Genomic DNA, 15,521 nt, shown 5'->3' on the forward strand with positions numbered 1-15,521 from the left:
AATGCTTTTTAAATACAAGGTATGTATATCTGAGAGAACTGCAAGGTAGGTAAGTATAATTATGTCCATTTAAAAAAAAGGAAAACTGATGTACATACAGAAGATAAGGGGCTTTCCTAAAGTCAGTCAAAAAATTCTATTGATGTGCTTTAGTGCATTTTTAAGGTCACAGCAAGTCAGTGTCAGAAACAGGGTTGGAAACACTCAGGTGTCCTGAGTCCTAGGTCTTAATAATCAGACCATGTTTTCACTGGGCACTTTGAGGGAACTTGCAGATATGATATGCAGATTTGGCAAGTCCCAAATCCGTCCAGTCTTATTTTATAGCAGTAGGGTGGAAGGAGAGGGAAACTGAATACCAAATTCTCCCACCCTTGTGCCTTTGGGGTCCCATTCTTTCATTGGTAGTGGTGATGCGCACACAACCTATTGCAGCCCCTGCAATTGGGAGGCATAGGGGTGGCATGGAAGGAGTGACAAAGGTGAAGATGGGAGGAGATGAAGGGAGCACATTAACTACCAAGTCATGGCATATGATGATTTTCTTGACACTCTACTTTTAAAAGACACGAGGCATGAAACTCTCAGCTTTTATTTAAAAATGCTTCTAGCCCTCATAATTGTGAAAAAAGCTTGAAGACCTTAGTAACTAGACCACAAACAATCTGTTTGTTTTTCTAAAGCCTCATGATTTTTAAGCCAATCTTCTGGTGTTTGGGGTCTAACCAAGACTGTGTCCCCTGTAAACGTCTAAGGTGATACCAAACTAGTACTGCTCGGGAATCGGAGGCTTTGGAATAGACCCGTCAGGGAGACCCACCTCCCCTTGGAGTTAAGACGTGTGGAGAGAGCACGAGGCTCCCCGCCCTCCCTCAGCTCCATTAGCCCCGCCCCTCGCCGCTGCGGCTGTCGCTGCAGGTGGCTGGCACTAGGCACAGTCAGCGGAAGAGGCTCGTGCCAGGCCCCGCCCCAGCCGTCACTGAGGTGCGCCCGGATCTCGTTTAGGCGTTCACCTGTGGGCGGATGGATACGTGAGATGGTTTACACTCCGCCCCTAATTTAAACACACTGGAGGATCTTTTTGATCTCAGTTAAATCGCAGATGTTGCAAGCGTCTCGGGAATCCCACCAGGCAATCTCGTGGTGAAGAGGCCCCTGGACTATAGTGTTCCAGGCTGGGGACTATTTTCTTATGTTGTGCTGGACGCGTTACTCGGAAAGGAGGGCTTGAATGCGGATGTAGCTGCAAGTAGTTCCGGTTGAGGAAGTCTGTCCGCAGCCGGCTGCCGGTGCCTGGTTGCGTGAGTGTCGGAGCGGAGCAGAGCGCAGCCGGTCCCTGGTGTGCGAGCCGCCGCCATGTCGACCCGCTCGTGCCGGGAGAAGGCGCAGAAGCAGAACGAGCAGCACCAGGCCATCCTGGCCAAGCTGCTGCGGGAGGAGGACAACAAGTACTGCGCCGACTGCGAGGCCAAGGGTACGGCCGGGCGGGGAGGGGCCGAGGGTGTTGGCAGTGCCCGGGCGGGGTCGCGGGCTCCGGGGTGATGTGGCCCCGGGACCCCTGCGCGGGCTCCGCGGGCGGGGAAGGCGGTCGGTGGAGCGAGGGTCCGGGTGGGAGTGGGCCGGGGTGGTTCCCTGCGGGGGAGGGAGGTCGGGCCGGGCCGGGGGCCCCGGGCAGAAGGCAGCGGAAGGGCAGCTCTGCTGGGCCGGCGGCCGGTAGAACTGAGCACCCCCTAGGGCAGCTGACTTGTTGGGAAGCGTGTATGGGGCAGGTCTCGTTATCGGCCACTTCCCAGGGCCCGAAGGAGAGTCCGGGATGGCGAGCAGGCTTTGCTCTGGGAGGGCCGGGCTGGCCGAAGTACCGGGTGTAGGGTGAGGTCGGTGCTAGGTGGTTACCCGTGCTGTGTGCCGCGATCCTGTGAACGCTGCAAACACTCCCGGGGTTCCTGGTTTGCGGGAGAGCCGGCCAGTATCTGCCCGTGCTAATGACTGAGTTGAAGTTCTTGGGGGGTATGGGCCTACGAATACACTGGGCCCAAATTGCTTCTTGTAAATAAGCTGTAGTGAGGAAAAGGGATGGGATTTGAACATTTACGGCAAAAAACTGTTGGGAGGTTGATGCAAATCGATCATCCTTTCATTTAATTGTAAACTAATTTCTGTTTCCCCGTCCACGTGGGATGTAGTTTGATTATTCCAAAATCAGGAGAACGTCCCCAATCTCTGTCCTAGGCCTTTCTTGAAGTTTCACTGTTGCCCTTGCTTTTTAATGGACAGAAGTGAATCCTGTTTCAGTGGGCTGGTAGTTGGTCAGTGCACAGCATCAGGAAGCTACCTCTTTAACATCCGGTACAGACACTGTATTACTTCAGGTGAATGTTGCAACACTAGAGTAAGGTGATATATTTTTAAAAAAGTAATAGCTTAATTGCCTAAATGCTGTAAATACTGAATATTTAAGGTCTAATGTGCGTAAGACTCATCTTCATTAACAACATATGATGTGATGAGTGAAATGTAAGGATTATTAGACCATGGTCAGACTTAAAACAGGGAAATTATTTTGTCAAAAAGTGACAGACTGCGTACTTTCCTTTATTTTAAAAAATGTAAAAATATTTATATAGTAGGTAATATAATAAAAGGCATGCAATAATATATTAATGCATACAATACACTTTTAGTCATTACCTTGTTTGAACAAGTGAGATAGTGGTCCTTTGTATTAGCTGAATAATCCACTGCTCCATTGTGACAGCCATAACTATGTTGGTCGGGACAGGGCCTGACCTGGGCACCTCCAAAGATGAAGCATGAGACTTTACAGTTTGAGCTAGAGGACTAATTTTGATAGCCAGGAGCTCTATCAGATTTATATCATTTATGGATTAGCCATGAGGTGGGGAGAAATACTTGTCTAGAAAAGCTTAAATAATGCAGAGTTTGGTGTGTGCTAAGTATCACATTAAACTGCACAGCACATAGCACAAAGAAGCCCCAGTCTTGACAGGAAATAGCTTTTATGGAAACATAGGTCTAGTGATAGAAAAGACCTAAGTCATCTAGTTCTCCTTTCCAATGCATGATTGTTCCCTATTGCATACACCTCTACCCTGATATAACATGAATTCGGATATAATGCTGTAAAGCAGCGCTCCGGGGGGGCGGGGCTGTGCACTCCGGCGGATCAAAGCAAGTTCGATATAACGCAGTAAGATTTTTTGGCTCCCAAGGACAGCGTTCTATCGGGGTAGAGGTGTACTTGCTAGTGTTCTGTCAGTAATGTTATCTCTTTTCAGCAAGCTATGACCATTTTCTGGCTATTGTCCCCCCCGACTCCCCCATTTCCAATACATTTTTTTCTGGCCTCAGGCCTTTGATCAGTCCCTCATAAAGCCACATGGGTAGCTTTTTGTTTCTTACATTTTTTTCAGAAGAATTGCGGTATGTTTGTGACATTCTGCACGCCATATTTACCATGGTGATGTAATTATGATATGTTTTGTACAAAGTATGCCTTGCAAGGTATAATTCTAAAAGTCTTGATCAGCTAAATGTTAATATCTCATTGGATTGTACGTGCTGTCTTTGTATGTGAAGTTAAGTTTTGCTATGTACGTGTTACTGGAAAATGATGTAAAGACCCACAACTAGCCTTTCAGATACAAGAGTGAAGAAGCTAGACAGTGCTAATGGACCAAAGAAGAGCTTATCCTCCCCTGGGGACTCCTCAGACAGCCTATGGATAATGGCTGCTATGACACAGCAAGGCATGCAAGGGCATGTGACCAGATCACATGATACTGAATGCCATTTTTGGTACCTGTACTTTTCCACAAACTGGGCTGGGAACTTGGCTTGGAACAAAGGGGTTCCCGCCATATGGAAAAACTATATAAGGGGGATGTGACCTCATGACTAGGACTCGCTCCCCTACAAGGCAACACTGGAGAAACAAAGACTAAACTAGGGAAGGGGGGTCCGGCGGGAAAGAAAAAAGCCCGACCTGTGTAAAGAGCCTAAAACCTGCTTGTATCATCAGTCAGAGTGAGATATTGCTGTTTCAAATACTATCCAGTTTTGTATGAGACTTCGATTGCAATTTTGTTTGTTTGCTAGGTAATCTACTTTGATCTGTTTGCTATCACTTAAAATCTTCCTTTCTGTAGTTAATAAACTTGTTTTGTGTTTTATCTTAACCAGTGTTATTGAGTTAAGTGTTAGGGAATCTTAGCTCTGTTAACAAAGGCTTGTGCATATCTCCCCTACATCGAGGGGGAAAGCAGACTATTTAATGAGCTTGCACCGTACAGACCCCTGTGCAGTGCAAGATGGTATAATTCTGGGTATATACTCCAGTAGCAGTGCAAGGCTGCGGAGCTGGGAAATTGGCTGGTACCTTTATTGTTGGTCCATGAGTGGCTTAAGTAAAGCACTCAGGTGACTTGGTTGGGTGTGTGGCACCACCTGCTGTTGTGTTGCGTGATAACAGGCCTGGGGAGGCTGGCTAGGTCTCATCATCAGAGTAGTGTGAGAGAGATCAACCCAGCTGAATTGTTAGTGGGCACAGAGGTTCAAACAGGTCCCAGACTGCACCTTGGGGGGTACAACCATCTCCATGTTGTGCTTGTTAGTATTCACTGTCTCCTTCACACTTGTGGATTTTAATGCTTAGCACCTAAATGACTTACATTTTATAAACTCTGTGTAAATTAATGTGTCTGATAACCACCATAATGCAGATTTCTTAGAGCTCCAGAATTTGATTACTTGAAATCTTATACCTTTGTACTTTGACTTGGTCTTCATCAAGCACTGCTCTCTCTAATCTCTGCTGAGTTCCTCTTCTTGGATAATCATCTTGTCTCTTTCAGTTACCTGTCATACCACCACCATGCCCTTTCACTTAGGGCGGAGGGATAGCTTAGTGGTTTGAGCATTGGCCTGCTAAACCCAGGGTTGAGTTCAATCCTTGAGGGGGCCATTTAGGGAACTAGGGTAAAAATCTGTCTGGGGATTGGTCCTGCCTTGAGCAGGGGGTTGGACTAGATGACCTCCTGAGGTCCCTTCCAACCCTGATATTCTATGACTTCTCACCTGCTCTCGGTTCTCTTCTCTTCCATTAATAGGGCTGGTGATTCTGTCTTTGCTTTGCTCTCTTCCCCTCCCCCCCAAACTCTTTGGTGCCTATTTTCCATTGCAAGGTCCATGCCGCCAACCTGCAGCCCTGATGCACCCTTAATATCTGTTTCCTTCTCTCCTGCTCTTGCAGTGCACAGTATGTCTCACAGAAATCCCATGACCAGGCTGACGTTCTCCACCACAAATTTATTCTCTCCTGTTTCAGTTCTGCCATCTTCCTAGTTAAATAGCTCCGGGTCTCAAGTTAAATGAATCCCATACTTGCAATCCTGGTACCGCATCACCACCTTGGGCTCACTTGACCTCTCTCTCTGTGCACAGAAGCTTGCAGATTTCTTCCAAGAGAAAACTGACACAATACAAGATGATCTTCTCCCTCGGCTTGGCTTGCCTTCTCTTCCCTTCCCTCCTACAACTTTCTTCTTGTCACAGATGCAGAACTTTCTAATGTACTTGCTTCCTCTAATCCTTCCCCTAGCCCCCATGACCCCATCCCAGTGGAACCCTGTTTATCTGGTCTAATTGGGCTAGATCGGATAATCAAGAGAATTGGCAAAGAGCTGTCTATCCCTTATTTCAAGATGGGGGTAGGGTGGCTTCAGCCCTGGGTGGCTGGTGGTTTGGGTTAATGTGGAGAGCTGGATAATGGAGGCTCAGATAAACGGGATTCTACTGTATATCAGTAAAATGTGTTCAACTGATACCTATATATATTGTGGCTAGGGAAATTAAAGTTCAGCATTCAATTTCAATGGCAGAAAAATGCAGATTTTTTTTTCCAGATAATTCACCCATTTTAATAATGGGTGGGGGGGGGGAAATTATCAGCAAGGATCCTAGTTATCATTGGTGTACAACATCTCTCTCTCAGAGTCTTTAATATAAAGAGAGAAAATCTAGCATTTCCTCCTGAAGTAACTAGGAGCCTATATAAGAAAAAAGCCCCAAATATTGGGACATCTGGTCACCCTAGCTGTAACTCAAGTCTACCATACACTCTATATAGGAGCCACTAACTATTAATTAAGTGGGAACAACTTTTAATGCCTTTTGATTTTGGTTAGAGTGAAACTGGTGACATACAGGTGAAAAGCTTATTAGCAATGCCCTGATGCATCCAGTCCTCCAATATAGCATTCACCATAGAGTTCTGAAAGAACTCAAATGTGAAGTTGCGGAACTATTAACTAAGGTTTGTAACCTGTCCTTTAAATTGGCTTCTGTATCCAATGACTGGAAGTTAGCTAATGTAACGCCAATATTTAAAAAGGGCTCTAGAGGTGATCCCGGCAATTACAGAGCGGTAAGTCTAACGTCGGTGCCGGGCAAATTAGTCGAAACAATAGTTAAGAATAAAATTGTCAGACACGTAGAAAAACATAAACTGTTGAGCAATCATCAACATGGTTTCTGTAAAGGGAAATCGTGTCTTATTAATCTATTAGAGTTCTTTGAAGGGGTCAACAAACATGTGGACAAGGGGGATCCAGTGGACATAGTGTACTTAGATTTTCAGAAAGCCTTTGACAAGGTCCCTCACCAAAGGCTCTTAAGTAAAGTAAGTTGTCATGGGATAAAAGGGAAGGTCCTTTCATGGATTGAGAACTGGTTAAAAGACCGGGAACAAAGGATAGGAATAAATGGTAAATTTTCAGAATGGAGAGGAGTAACTAGTGGTGTTCCCCAAGGGTCAGTGCTTGGACCAATCCTATTCAACTTATTTATAAATGATCTGGAGAAAGGGGTAAACAGTGAGGTGGCAAAGTTTGCAGATGATACTAAACTGCTCAAGATAGTTAAGACCAAAGCAGACTGTGATGAATTTCAAAAATATCTCACAAAACTAAGTGATTGGGCAACAAAATGGCAAATGAAATTTAATGTGGATAAATGTAAAGTAATGCACATTTGGAAAAAATAAACCCCAACTATACATACAGTATGATGGGGGCTAATTTAGCTACAACAAGTCAGGAAAAAGATCTTGGAGTCATCGTGGATAGTTCTCTGAAGATGTCCGCGCAGTGTGCAGAGGCGGTCAAAAAAGCAAACAGGATGTTAGGGATCATTAAAAAGGGGATAGAGAATAAGACTGAGAATATATTATTGCCCTTATATAAATCGATGGTACGCCCACATCTTTAATACTGTGTACAGATGTGGTCTCCTCATCTAAAAAAAGATATACTGGCACTAGAAAAGGTTCAGAAAAGGGCAACTAAAATGATTAGGGGTTTGGAACGGGTCCCATATGAGGAGAGATTAAAGAGGCTAGGACTCTTCAGCTTGGAAAAGGGGGGATATGATAGAGGTATATAAAATCATGAGTGGTGTGGAGAAAGTGAATAAGGAAAAGTTATTTACTTATTCCCATAATACAAGAACTAGGGGTCACCAAATGAAATTAATAGGCAGCAAGTTTAAAACAAATACAAGGAAGTTCTTCTTCACGCAGCGCACAGTCAACTTGTGGAACTCCTTACCTGAGGAGGTTGTGAAGGCTAGGACTATAACAGCATTTAAAAGAGAACTGGATAAATTCATGGTGGTTAAGTCCATTAATGGCTATTAGCCAGGATGGGTAAGGAATGGTGTCCCTAGCCTCTGTTTGTCAGAGGATGGAGATGGATGGCAGGAGAGAGATCACTTGATCATTGCCTGTTGGTCCACTCCCTCTGGGGCACCTGGCATTGGCCACTGTCGGTAGACAGGATACTGGGCTAGATGGACCTTTGGTCTGACCCGGTACGGCCGTTCTTATGTTCTTATGTGCTAATATAGAATGAGGCTTGCTTTCTGGGAAGACAAGTTTACTTATCGTATATACTCATTCATAAGCTGAATATTTTTGGTAAAAAGGTGATGCATCAAAGAGCATGGGTCGGCTTATGAACGGATCTACACCAAAATTTGATGATTTTAAACTCTATGGGATCATTGAATTGAATATCTAATACATTGTTGCACCACTTCCCGCAGCTTCCATTGGCTGGGAACGGTGAACCGCGGCCACAGGGAGCTGAGGGGCTCCATGCTGGCAGACGCTCCAAGAAAACAAAACATCCCGCTAGTGGCTTACCCTGACGGGCCAGGAGCTGAAGTTTGCCAACCCCTAAAATATAGGGTCGGCTTATGAAAGGGTCATACAGTTGTTGCTATTTTTACCTAACCATCTTGGGGGGTCAGGCTAATGAACGAGTATATATGCTAATCAAGTTCTTACCTTTTTGGAGATTCTACAGCTATGATCTTCTACACAATGCTCTTGTGGGCAAAATCTCCCAGACAGTGGTCTTCTCCTTCAAACACACTTTCAGTGCCTCACCTATTCCTGAAAGGACAGCTCCCACTAGTCAAAATGAAAATACTAAAAATACGAAATTAAATCAAACAGTGCAACATCTAACTTCACTTCTGAATACAATATTTTGCAATATAAAATTTCATCAAATACATTAATTTGAGGATCCTCCCACCAGCTCAAAAAGTTGCATCTCTGCTGACTCCTGAGATTGGGTGGAAGAATCAGGACATTAACATCTACTTCTTCCATTTCAGCAGTAGAAGTAATTGGTGGTAAAAGCAAGCTTTTATTCTGTATGGGGACCAGCCTGTACAGGGGGCACAGCACACACTTGGCGAGTGAATTACACAACAGTTTGTGAGACTGCACTAGAATGTTGGGTATTGTGATTTCTGGATTTTATTCCTGGTTCTGGGAGCAGAGTTTGGTCAAATGGATAGGTGGTGCACTACCAAGCACATAATTTGGTATATTCCTTCTGAAAGGCAGTGTGTCTATTCAAATGGATGAGACTTGGGTAAGTCTAGATATTGGGGGTTTTATTCTGAGCTCATCCTGAAGTGATCTTTTGCAACTTATCAGTTACCTGTACATTAGCGGACTGATAAGTAGTTCCCCAAAGGTAAGGGTATTAAGCCTTTGTTAATAATCTTCCTCTGCACTTCAGGACTCTTAACAGCCCTCATTGTAAGAGCTGGGACTTGAAGGCTTGTGCTTTCCTGGTTTACAGTTCAGTGCAACTTCCCCTAAGCTGCACAGTGTGCATGTGTGTGTTCACTCACAGTTGTGGATTCAAAATTATGTTTAACGAGTTAAAATTGAGTACATATCCTTAACATAAAAGTACAGTAACTTCTCACTTAAAGTTGTCCCGTTGTTTCGATGTTAAGTTGCTGATCAATTAGGGAACATGCTCGTTTAAAGTTGTGAAATGCTCCCTTCTAACGTTGTTTGGCAGCCACCTGTTTTGTCCACTGCTTGCAGGAAGAGCAGCCCGTTGCAGCTAGCTGGTGGGTGGTTGGAACCAGGGTGGACCAGCAGCCCTCCCTATCAGCTCCCCGCTCCCTTAAGTTCCCTGTGCAGCAGCTGGTTGCAGTTCAGCTGTCTCCTTCCCCCCACTGCCATGTGCTGCTCCTGCCCTCTGCCTTGGAGCTGCTCCCAGAGACTCCTGCTTGCTGTACGGGGGGAGGGGGGAGAGGAGGGCTAATGTCAGGGTGTCTCCCCCTTGCTCCTGCACCCCGCTTACCCCATCTTCCATAGAACGCGGGGAGGGTGGGGAAGACACACTACGGCGGGAGCTTCTAGGCAGTAGTTGCTGTCTCAGGAGGTCTCAGCAAGCTGATTTAATTAACAGGGCAGTGTACTTAAGCCTGGGGTCAGCTACTTAAAGGGGAAATGTGCATTTTTTTTCTCTCACACACAGGGTATCTCTCTCTGTCTGCCCTCCCTCCTTTCCTGCTGCCTCTTAGGGTACGTCTATACTTACCTCCGGGTCCGGCGGTAAGCAATCAATCTTCTGGGATCGATTTATCGCCTCTTGTCTACACGCGATAAATCGATCCCGGATCGATCCCGGAAGTGCTCGCCGTCGACGCCGGTACTCCTGCTCCGCGAGAGGAGTACGCAGAGTCAATGGGGGAGCCTGCCTGCCGCGTGTGGACCCGCGGTAAGTTCGAACTAAGATACTTCGACTTCAGCTACATTATTCACGTAGCTGAAGTTGCGTATCTTAGTTCGAAGTGGGGGGTTAGTGTGGACCACTCTTAGAGTGTGAGAGTTAACCCTTGAGGGCTCAGTCAATTGCTAGTTCATTTAGCAGTGAGGCATTCCCTGGAAAATATCCCACCCTCTAACTCCTCCACCTCAACCAAGCTTCACAATCATCATCACTGTGTACCAGTATTAAATTGTTGGTTTAAAACTTATAGAGTGTGTGTGTGTGTGTATATCTATATATAAAAAATAGTCTTTTGTCTGGTGAAAAAAATTTCCCTGGAACCTCCTCCCCCCCCCCCCCCCATTTACATTAATTCTTATGGGGAAATGGGATTTGCTTAACATCGTTTCGCTTAAAGTCGCATTTTTCAGGAGCATAACTACAACGTTAAGTGAGGAGTTAGTGTAAAAACATTAGAGATGTGGTAGCTATCTCAAAAACAAACATGACAAGCCAGGAAATTCAGTGGGAAGGTTACACTTTAAAGAAATCTAAATAAGTTAAGGTGTGGAAATGCACAGTGACGGCTCCCAGACCACCATAGTTCTGTCTTGTGGGTTGGCAGTTTCTTGGAAAAACTAGTTTAGGATAGGGTGCTGGTAAATATTGTCTTAAACTGGTAAAATCAAAACCATTTTTAGAATATATTAATTAAAAGTATTGAAAAATATTTAGCATTTTTATACTAATTTTGCAGTGATATGGTCTGTTTTCCTTTTAATTAAAGGAAATAAAATTTTAAAAAGCCTGAACTTAAAGCTGTATGCTAATGCTTTGGCTGCCTCAAACAGAAACTGGAACTTCTGAATCTGGGAATTCCCTTTCTTTGTTTAGCAAAGTCAAAATATTTCTAAATGAACAAAGAAGGAAGACCACTTGACCCAATTCACGGCTGGCTTATTTTTTTTTTAAAGAAAGTTAATGAAGACAACAAAGGGTCTTAAATGCAGAAATTGCAAAGAACAAGTGAATGGAAAGGTAGACCAGATGAGGTCCTTCCTACGGGAAGGCTTTAGCAGTATAGCTATGGCTTGAATGATGTGAAACTCCGAATCCTACAAAAAGTGGAAGCTAGGTCAAATAATGAAGGATGAACAATAACACAAGCATGTAGGGACAAAATTGGAAAGGCCAAGGCACAAAATGAGATTAAACTAGCTAGAGACATAAAGGATAACAAGAAAACACTGTACAAATACATGAAGCAAGAGGAAGACCAAGCACGGGGTAGGCCCATTACTCATTGAGGCGGGGAAAGACAATAACAGAAAATGTGAAAATGGCAGAAGTGCTAAATTACTTTTTTGTTGGTTTTTACTAAAAAGGTCAGTAGTGATCGGATGTCCAACATAGTGAACATCAGTGAAAGTGAGAGAGGCTCTGAGGCTAAAATAGGGAGAGAACAAATTAAAATTACTTAGACAAGTTAGATGTCTTCAAGTTAGCAAAGTCTGATGAAATATATCCTACAATATTCAAGAAGCTGACTGAGAATATATCTGAGTCATTAGCGATTGTCTTTGAAAACTCATGGAATACGGGAGAGATTTCAGAGGACTGGAAAGGGATTGGCAAATATAGTGCCTAAGGACAACCTGGGAATTACAGACCAGTCATCTTAACTTGAGTACCCGGAGAGATAATGGAGCAAATAATTAAGCAATTAATTTGCAAACCCCAAGGAGATAACGCTGACTGTTACTTATCACTAGGGCCCTACCAAATTCATGGTCCATTTTGGTCAATTTCACAGTCATAGGATTTTAAAAATCGTAAATTTCATGATTTCAGCTATTGAAATCTGAAATTTCACAGTGTTGTAACTGTAAGGGTCCTGATCCAAAAAGGAGTTCTGAGGGGGTTGCAAGGTTATTGTAGGGGGGGGTTGTGGTACTGCTACCCTTACTTCTGCGCTGCTGCTTGTGGCAATGCAGCCTCCCAGTTTGAGAAACACTGGTCTTCTCTGTGAAATCTGTATCGTTTTAGGGTAAATGCACACAAATTTCATGGGGGGGAGACCACATTTCACAGTCCATGATGCATTTTTCATGGCCGTGAATTTGGTAGGGCCCTACTTATTACCTTATCTCAGGATTATGAGTGATCATGAGACAGAACTGGGAGATAGTGATCTGTATAATTAATAATTGAGATTTACCAAGAAGCAAAGAACTTGATCAGTCAGTTGAAACCAGTTGCTATGGCACTTGACACACTCCAAAGGGACACATCTACAATTGCTGTTGTGTGCAAAGTATGGTTTTATCAGTAGATCCATGAAGATCTTGCACCCCACAGTGCAAAAGTACAAAAGAGATTTAATGAGACAATTACTCCTCTACACATGTTGACCAACCTCCTTCTTCCAAAATACTCAGGAAAAAAAATGGTCATCTCAACAAGAAGAAATTGTAAGGCAGTGGTTGCTCAGCAAAAATCTAGATTTTTCTGCTGTATTCAGGGCTGGCTCCAGGCACCAGTGCAGCAAGCAGGTGCCTGGGATGGCCTATGGACAGGGGCAGCACGTAGGAGGGAAGGACCTGCGGCCGAATTGCCACTGAAGAATGAAGTGGCGGCGGTAGCTGCCGCCGACCATGGCTTTTCTTTTTTTTTCCGCTTGGGGCGGCAAAAATGCTGGAGCCGGCCCTGGCTGTACACCTCTACCCCGATATAACACTGTCCTCTGGAGCCAAAAAATCTTACCGCGTTATATGTGAAACCACGCTGAATCGAACTTGCTTGATCCGCTGGAGTGCACAGCCCCGCCCCCCCAGAGCGCTGCTTTACCACGTTATATCCGAATTCGTGTTATATCAGGTCGTGTTATATCGGGGTAGAGGTGTATTTACTTGTATTTAAAGTAGAAGGAGCTCTAAATCCAATATTTCATCGCGAAGGAAAAAGTTTCCCATGTAACATGGTGGAAAAATCCGAAGAATGTTGATATTCCATCTGGCTTCATAGAACTGTTGGTGCAATTGCACCAATGGCTAGCAAGTTCAGCAAGCATAGACTTGAATCTTTTCAAACTTTGGATACATTCACTCACTACAAGAATAGGCTTGGTCTATCCGCTGCATGAAAGTTGGTTTTCTGCTACAGAAGACTATGTGGTCAGTTGGACCTGCATTGGTAGTCTGCAACTCTGTATGCTTTTGACTGCTTAATGTGTCAAGCCTACAACTCTGCATTTTTGTCATTTTAAATCAATGATAAATAAAATAAATAAATAAATGACTTTTGTTTATATAATATTGAAATGAATCATGATTAAGGCCAAATCTAATTCATGATATTGTGGAAATTACGGCCCCCACAATATTAGGCTTTCACATTTTGTCAGCTGCGCGGGGCTGACAGTGGGAGCCCTAGTGGCCGCGGTCCCGCTGTCAGTTCCGTGCATGGTAGAGCTCCCACTGTCAGCCCAGCGCATTAATGACTGAAATATAGTTGCAGCCAAATGTCTGGTTATCTTCTCCCTCCTTCCCCCCTCCAAAAAATAGAAAGCATAACATAATACTCGAGTGTTTATATTGTTCCAGCAAATTTTTCTTAAATAAATAAGTCTTCTCTGGCTTTCCAAATTACCACAATTAATAAAGGTCCATTATTACTTTTCTCTGTTTTTCTATGTCTTGTCCACAACTCAGCTGCAATTATTTGACAAACAGCCCGTGATTCAAGTAGGGCCTTAGGATGTACAACTTCCTTGAGAAAATACTGAATCAAACTGCATACAGACATTGATGGTCAGTATTATAATTACATATATTAGTATTACATCCACTGCAGTTTTACTTTTTATTTGTACAGCCCTACGTTAATCTCTGAATCTACTTCCCTATGTACCTACAATTTGAATATATAACTAAAACTAAATATAATGTGGTGTGCGTTAAACAGTTTTTAAAATAGAGAATGCCTTAAACGTGGACTAACTAGTTTTTCTTGGAGTGATTAATGATTTTTCCCTGGTAAAACCACCTCTGGTACATACCAGGCTATCCTTGGATGTCATAAAATACTTAAGTATTAGTTCAGAATTGTTCCAGATTAGAGTCTAAAGTCATCAGGTTTTCTCTGTCATGGTGTCACCATCATTCTCTTTTGGAACAATAGGAAAAAACGGCTGGTTTTGAAATAGGGCAGCTTTGCTAAAAGCAGTCTGTAGCTTTGCTGTCATTGAGAATAGGAGATGACCGCCACTTTGAAAGAGAACAGTCTTGGAATTTTGTGTAGAAGAATATTCAGCTTCAGCTGAAGAAACATTCAGTTACAACAGCAATGAAGAATAACAGTATAAAAATATTCCTTTTTAAAAAAAATCTTCAAATGAGGCCAATGCATGAAATTTCAATGAATGTTAACTATATAATTTGGTTCAAAAAAAGGTGATGTAGGATGCTAGATTTCTTACAGGATCCATTTTTTTTTTTTTTTTTTTAATTCAAACTAACAGACTTACTCTGAATACAGAGTGAATTTTCTAATAATTTGCTAAGTACTGTAGCTTTAGAAACATCTCAACTTTATATGTAACAATGTTTGTATCCTACAAAATGGTTTAATTCCTGCTTTAAATGCAAAACTCAATTCAACTTTAACTGTATAACTGTGATTGGTGCTTGTGTAATATATGCATAACACTTTCCTGAAAGTGTGGTAATGCGTGACCAGGCTGCCAAATGTCATGTAAGATGTGGTGCTTTTGCAGGTTTCGGCCAATTGGGCTGCCTGGGTAGAGACTGGTAGAGAGCTCCCTCTGCTCTGTTTAGGGGACTTGAACAGTGTTATGGGGTTTGGCTGGACTGGCAGCAAAAAAACACTTCTTGGTTTTTAGTCACTGTGGGGAGGAGTGGCAGCCATTCCCCCAGCATCTTAGTGCAGGGGGAGGGTTTGGCTCTGCTCATCTCAGCTCACCTTTTTCCCCATAACCCTGTACGAAACTATACCCCACAACATTTTAAGTTTTGGATATTTGGTGTAGTGTGTGGATTGAAAGAAGGTATTTTGGTAAAGAATGTGATGGAAGGTGGAATTCTCTGCAGGAGGACAAAGTTAGGGTTGTTTGGGTATTGGCTGTGGTAGCAATAAGTTATGCCTGAGGATGGAGGAAAAGGTGTATACTCTTGAGCCACCTAGCTTTTCATTTCCTTGCTGTTGTTGGTTTGTGTCATGTACATTGTGTGTTGCAATCCTGATTGATTCACAACTAAATTTTGTACACTAGATGGGGTGGACATTTAGAAGTGCAGCTGCTGACTGAAGATTTGATCAGTCAGCAGCTGCTTACGTAACTTTTCTTTCATGCTCAGCTGCACAGAAGACCTTTTCATAGGGTAAAATCTAACAGAAAAATGT

The 15,521-nt window shown here is 43.5% G+C and overlaps 1 protein-coding gene across 2 annotated transcripts in view; it reads left to right on the forward strand.

Moving 5' to 3' along the window:
- Positions 1–1,267: 1,267 nt before the first annotated feature.
- Positions 1,268–15,521, forward strand: part of SMAP1 (small ArfGAP 1) — a 237,438-nt gene continuing 223,184 nt past the window's right edge. For both annotated transcript variants that reach the window (XM_065400523.1, XM_065400524.1), the window contains exon 1: positions 1,268–1,474. In XM_065400523.1, coding sequence (XP_065256595.1) covers positions 1,357–1,474 — 118 coding nt within the window. In that variant the 5' untranslated portion in view covers positions 1,268–1,356. The remainder of the gene's footprint in view (positions 1,475–15,521) is intronic.

Source organism: Emys orbicularis, chromosome 3 (genome assembly GCF_028017835.1).
Source record: "Emys orbicularis isolate rEmyOrb1 chromosome 3, rEmyOrb1.hap1, whole genome shotgun sequence".
NCBI lineage: Eukaryota > Metazoa > Chordata > Testudines > Emydidae > Emys > Emys orbicularis.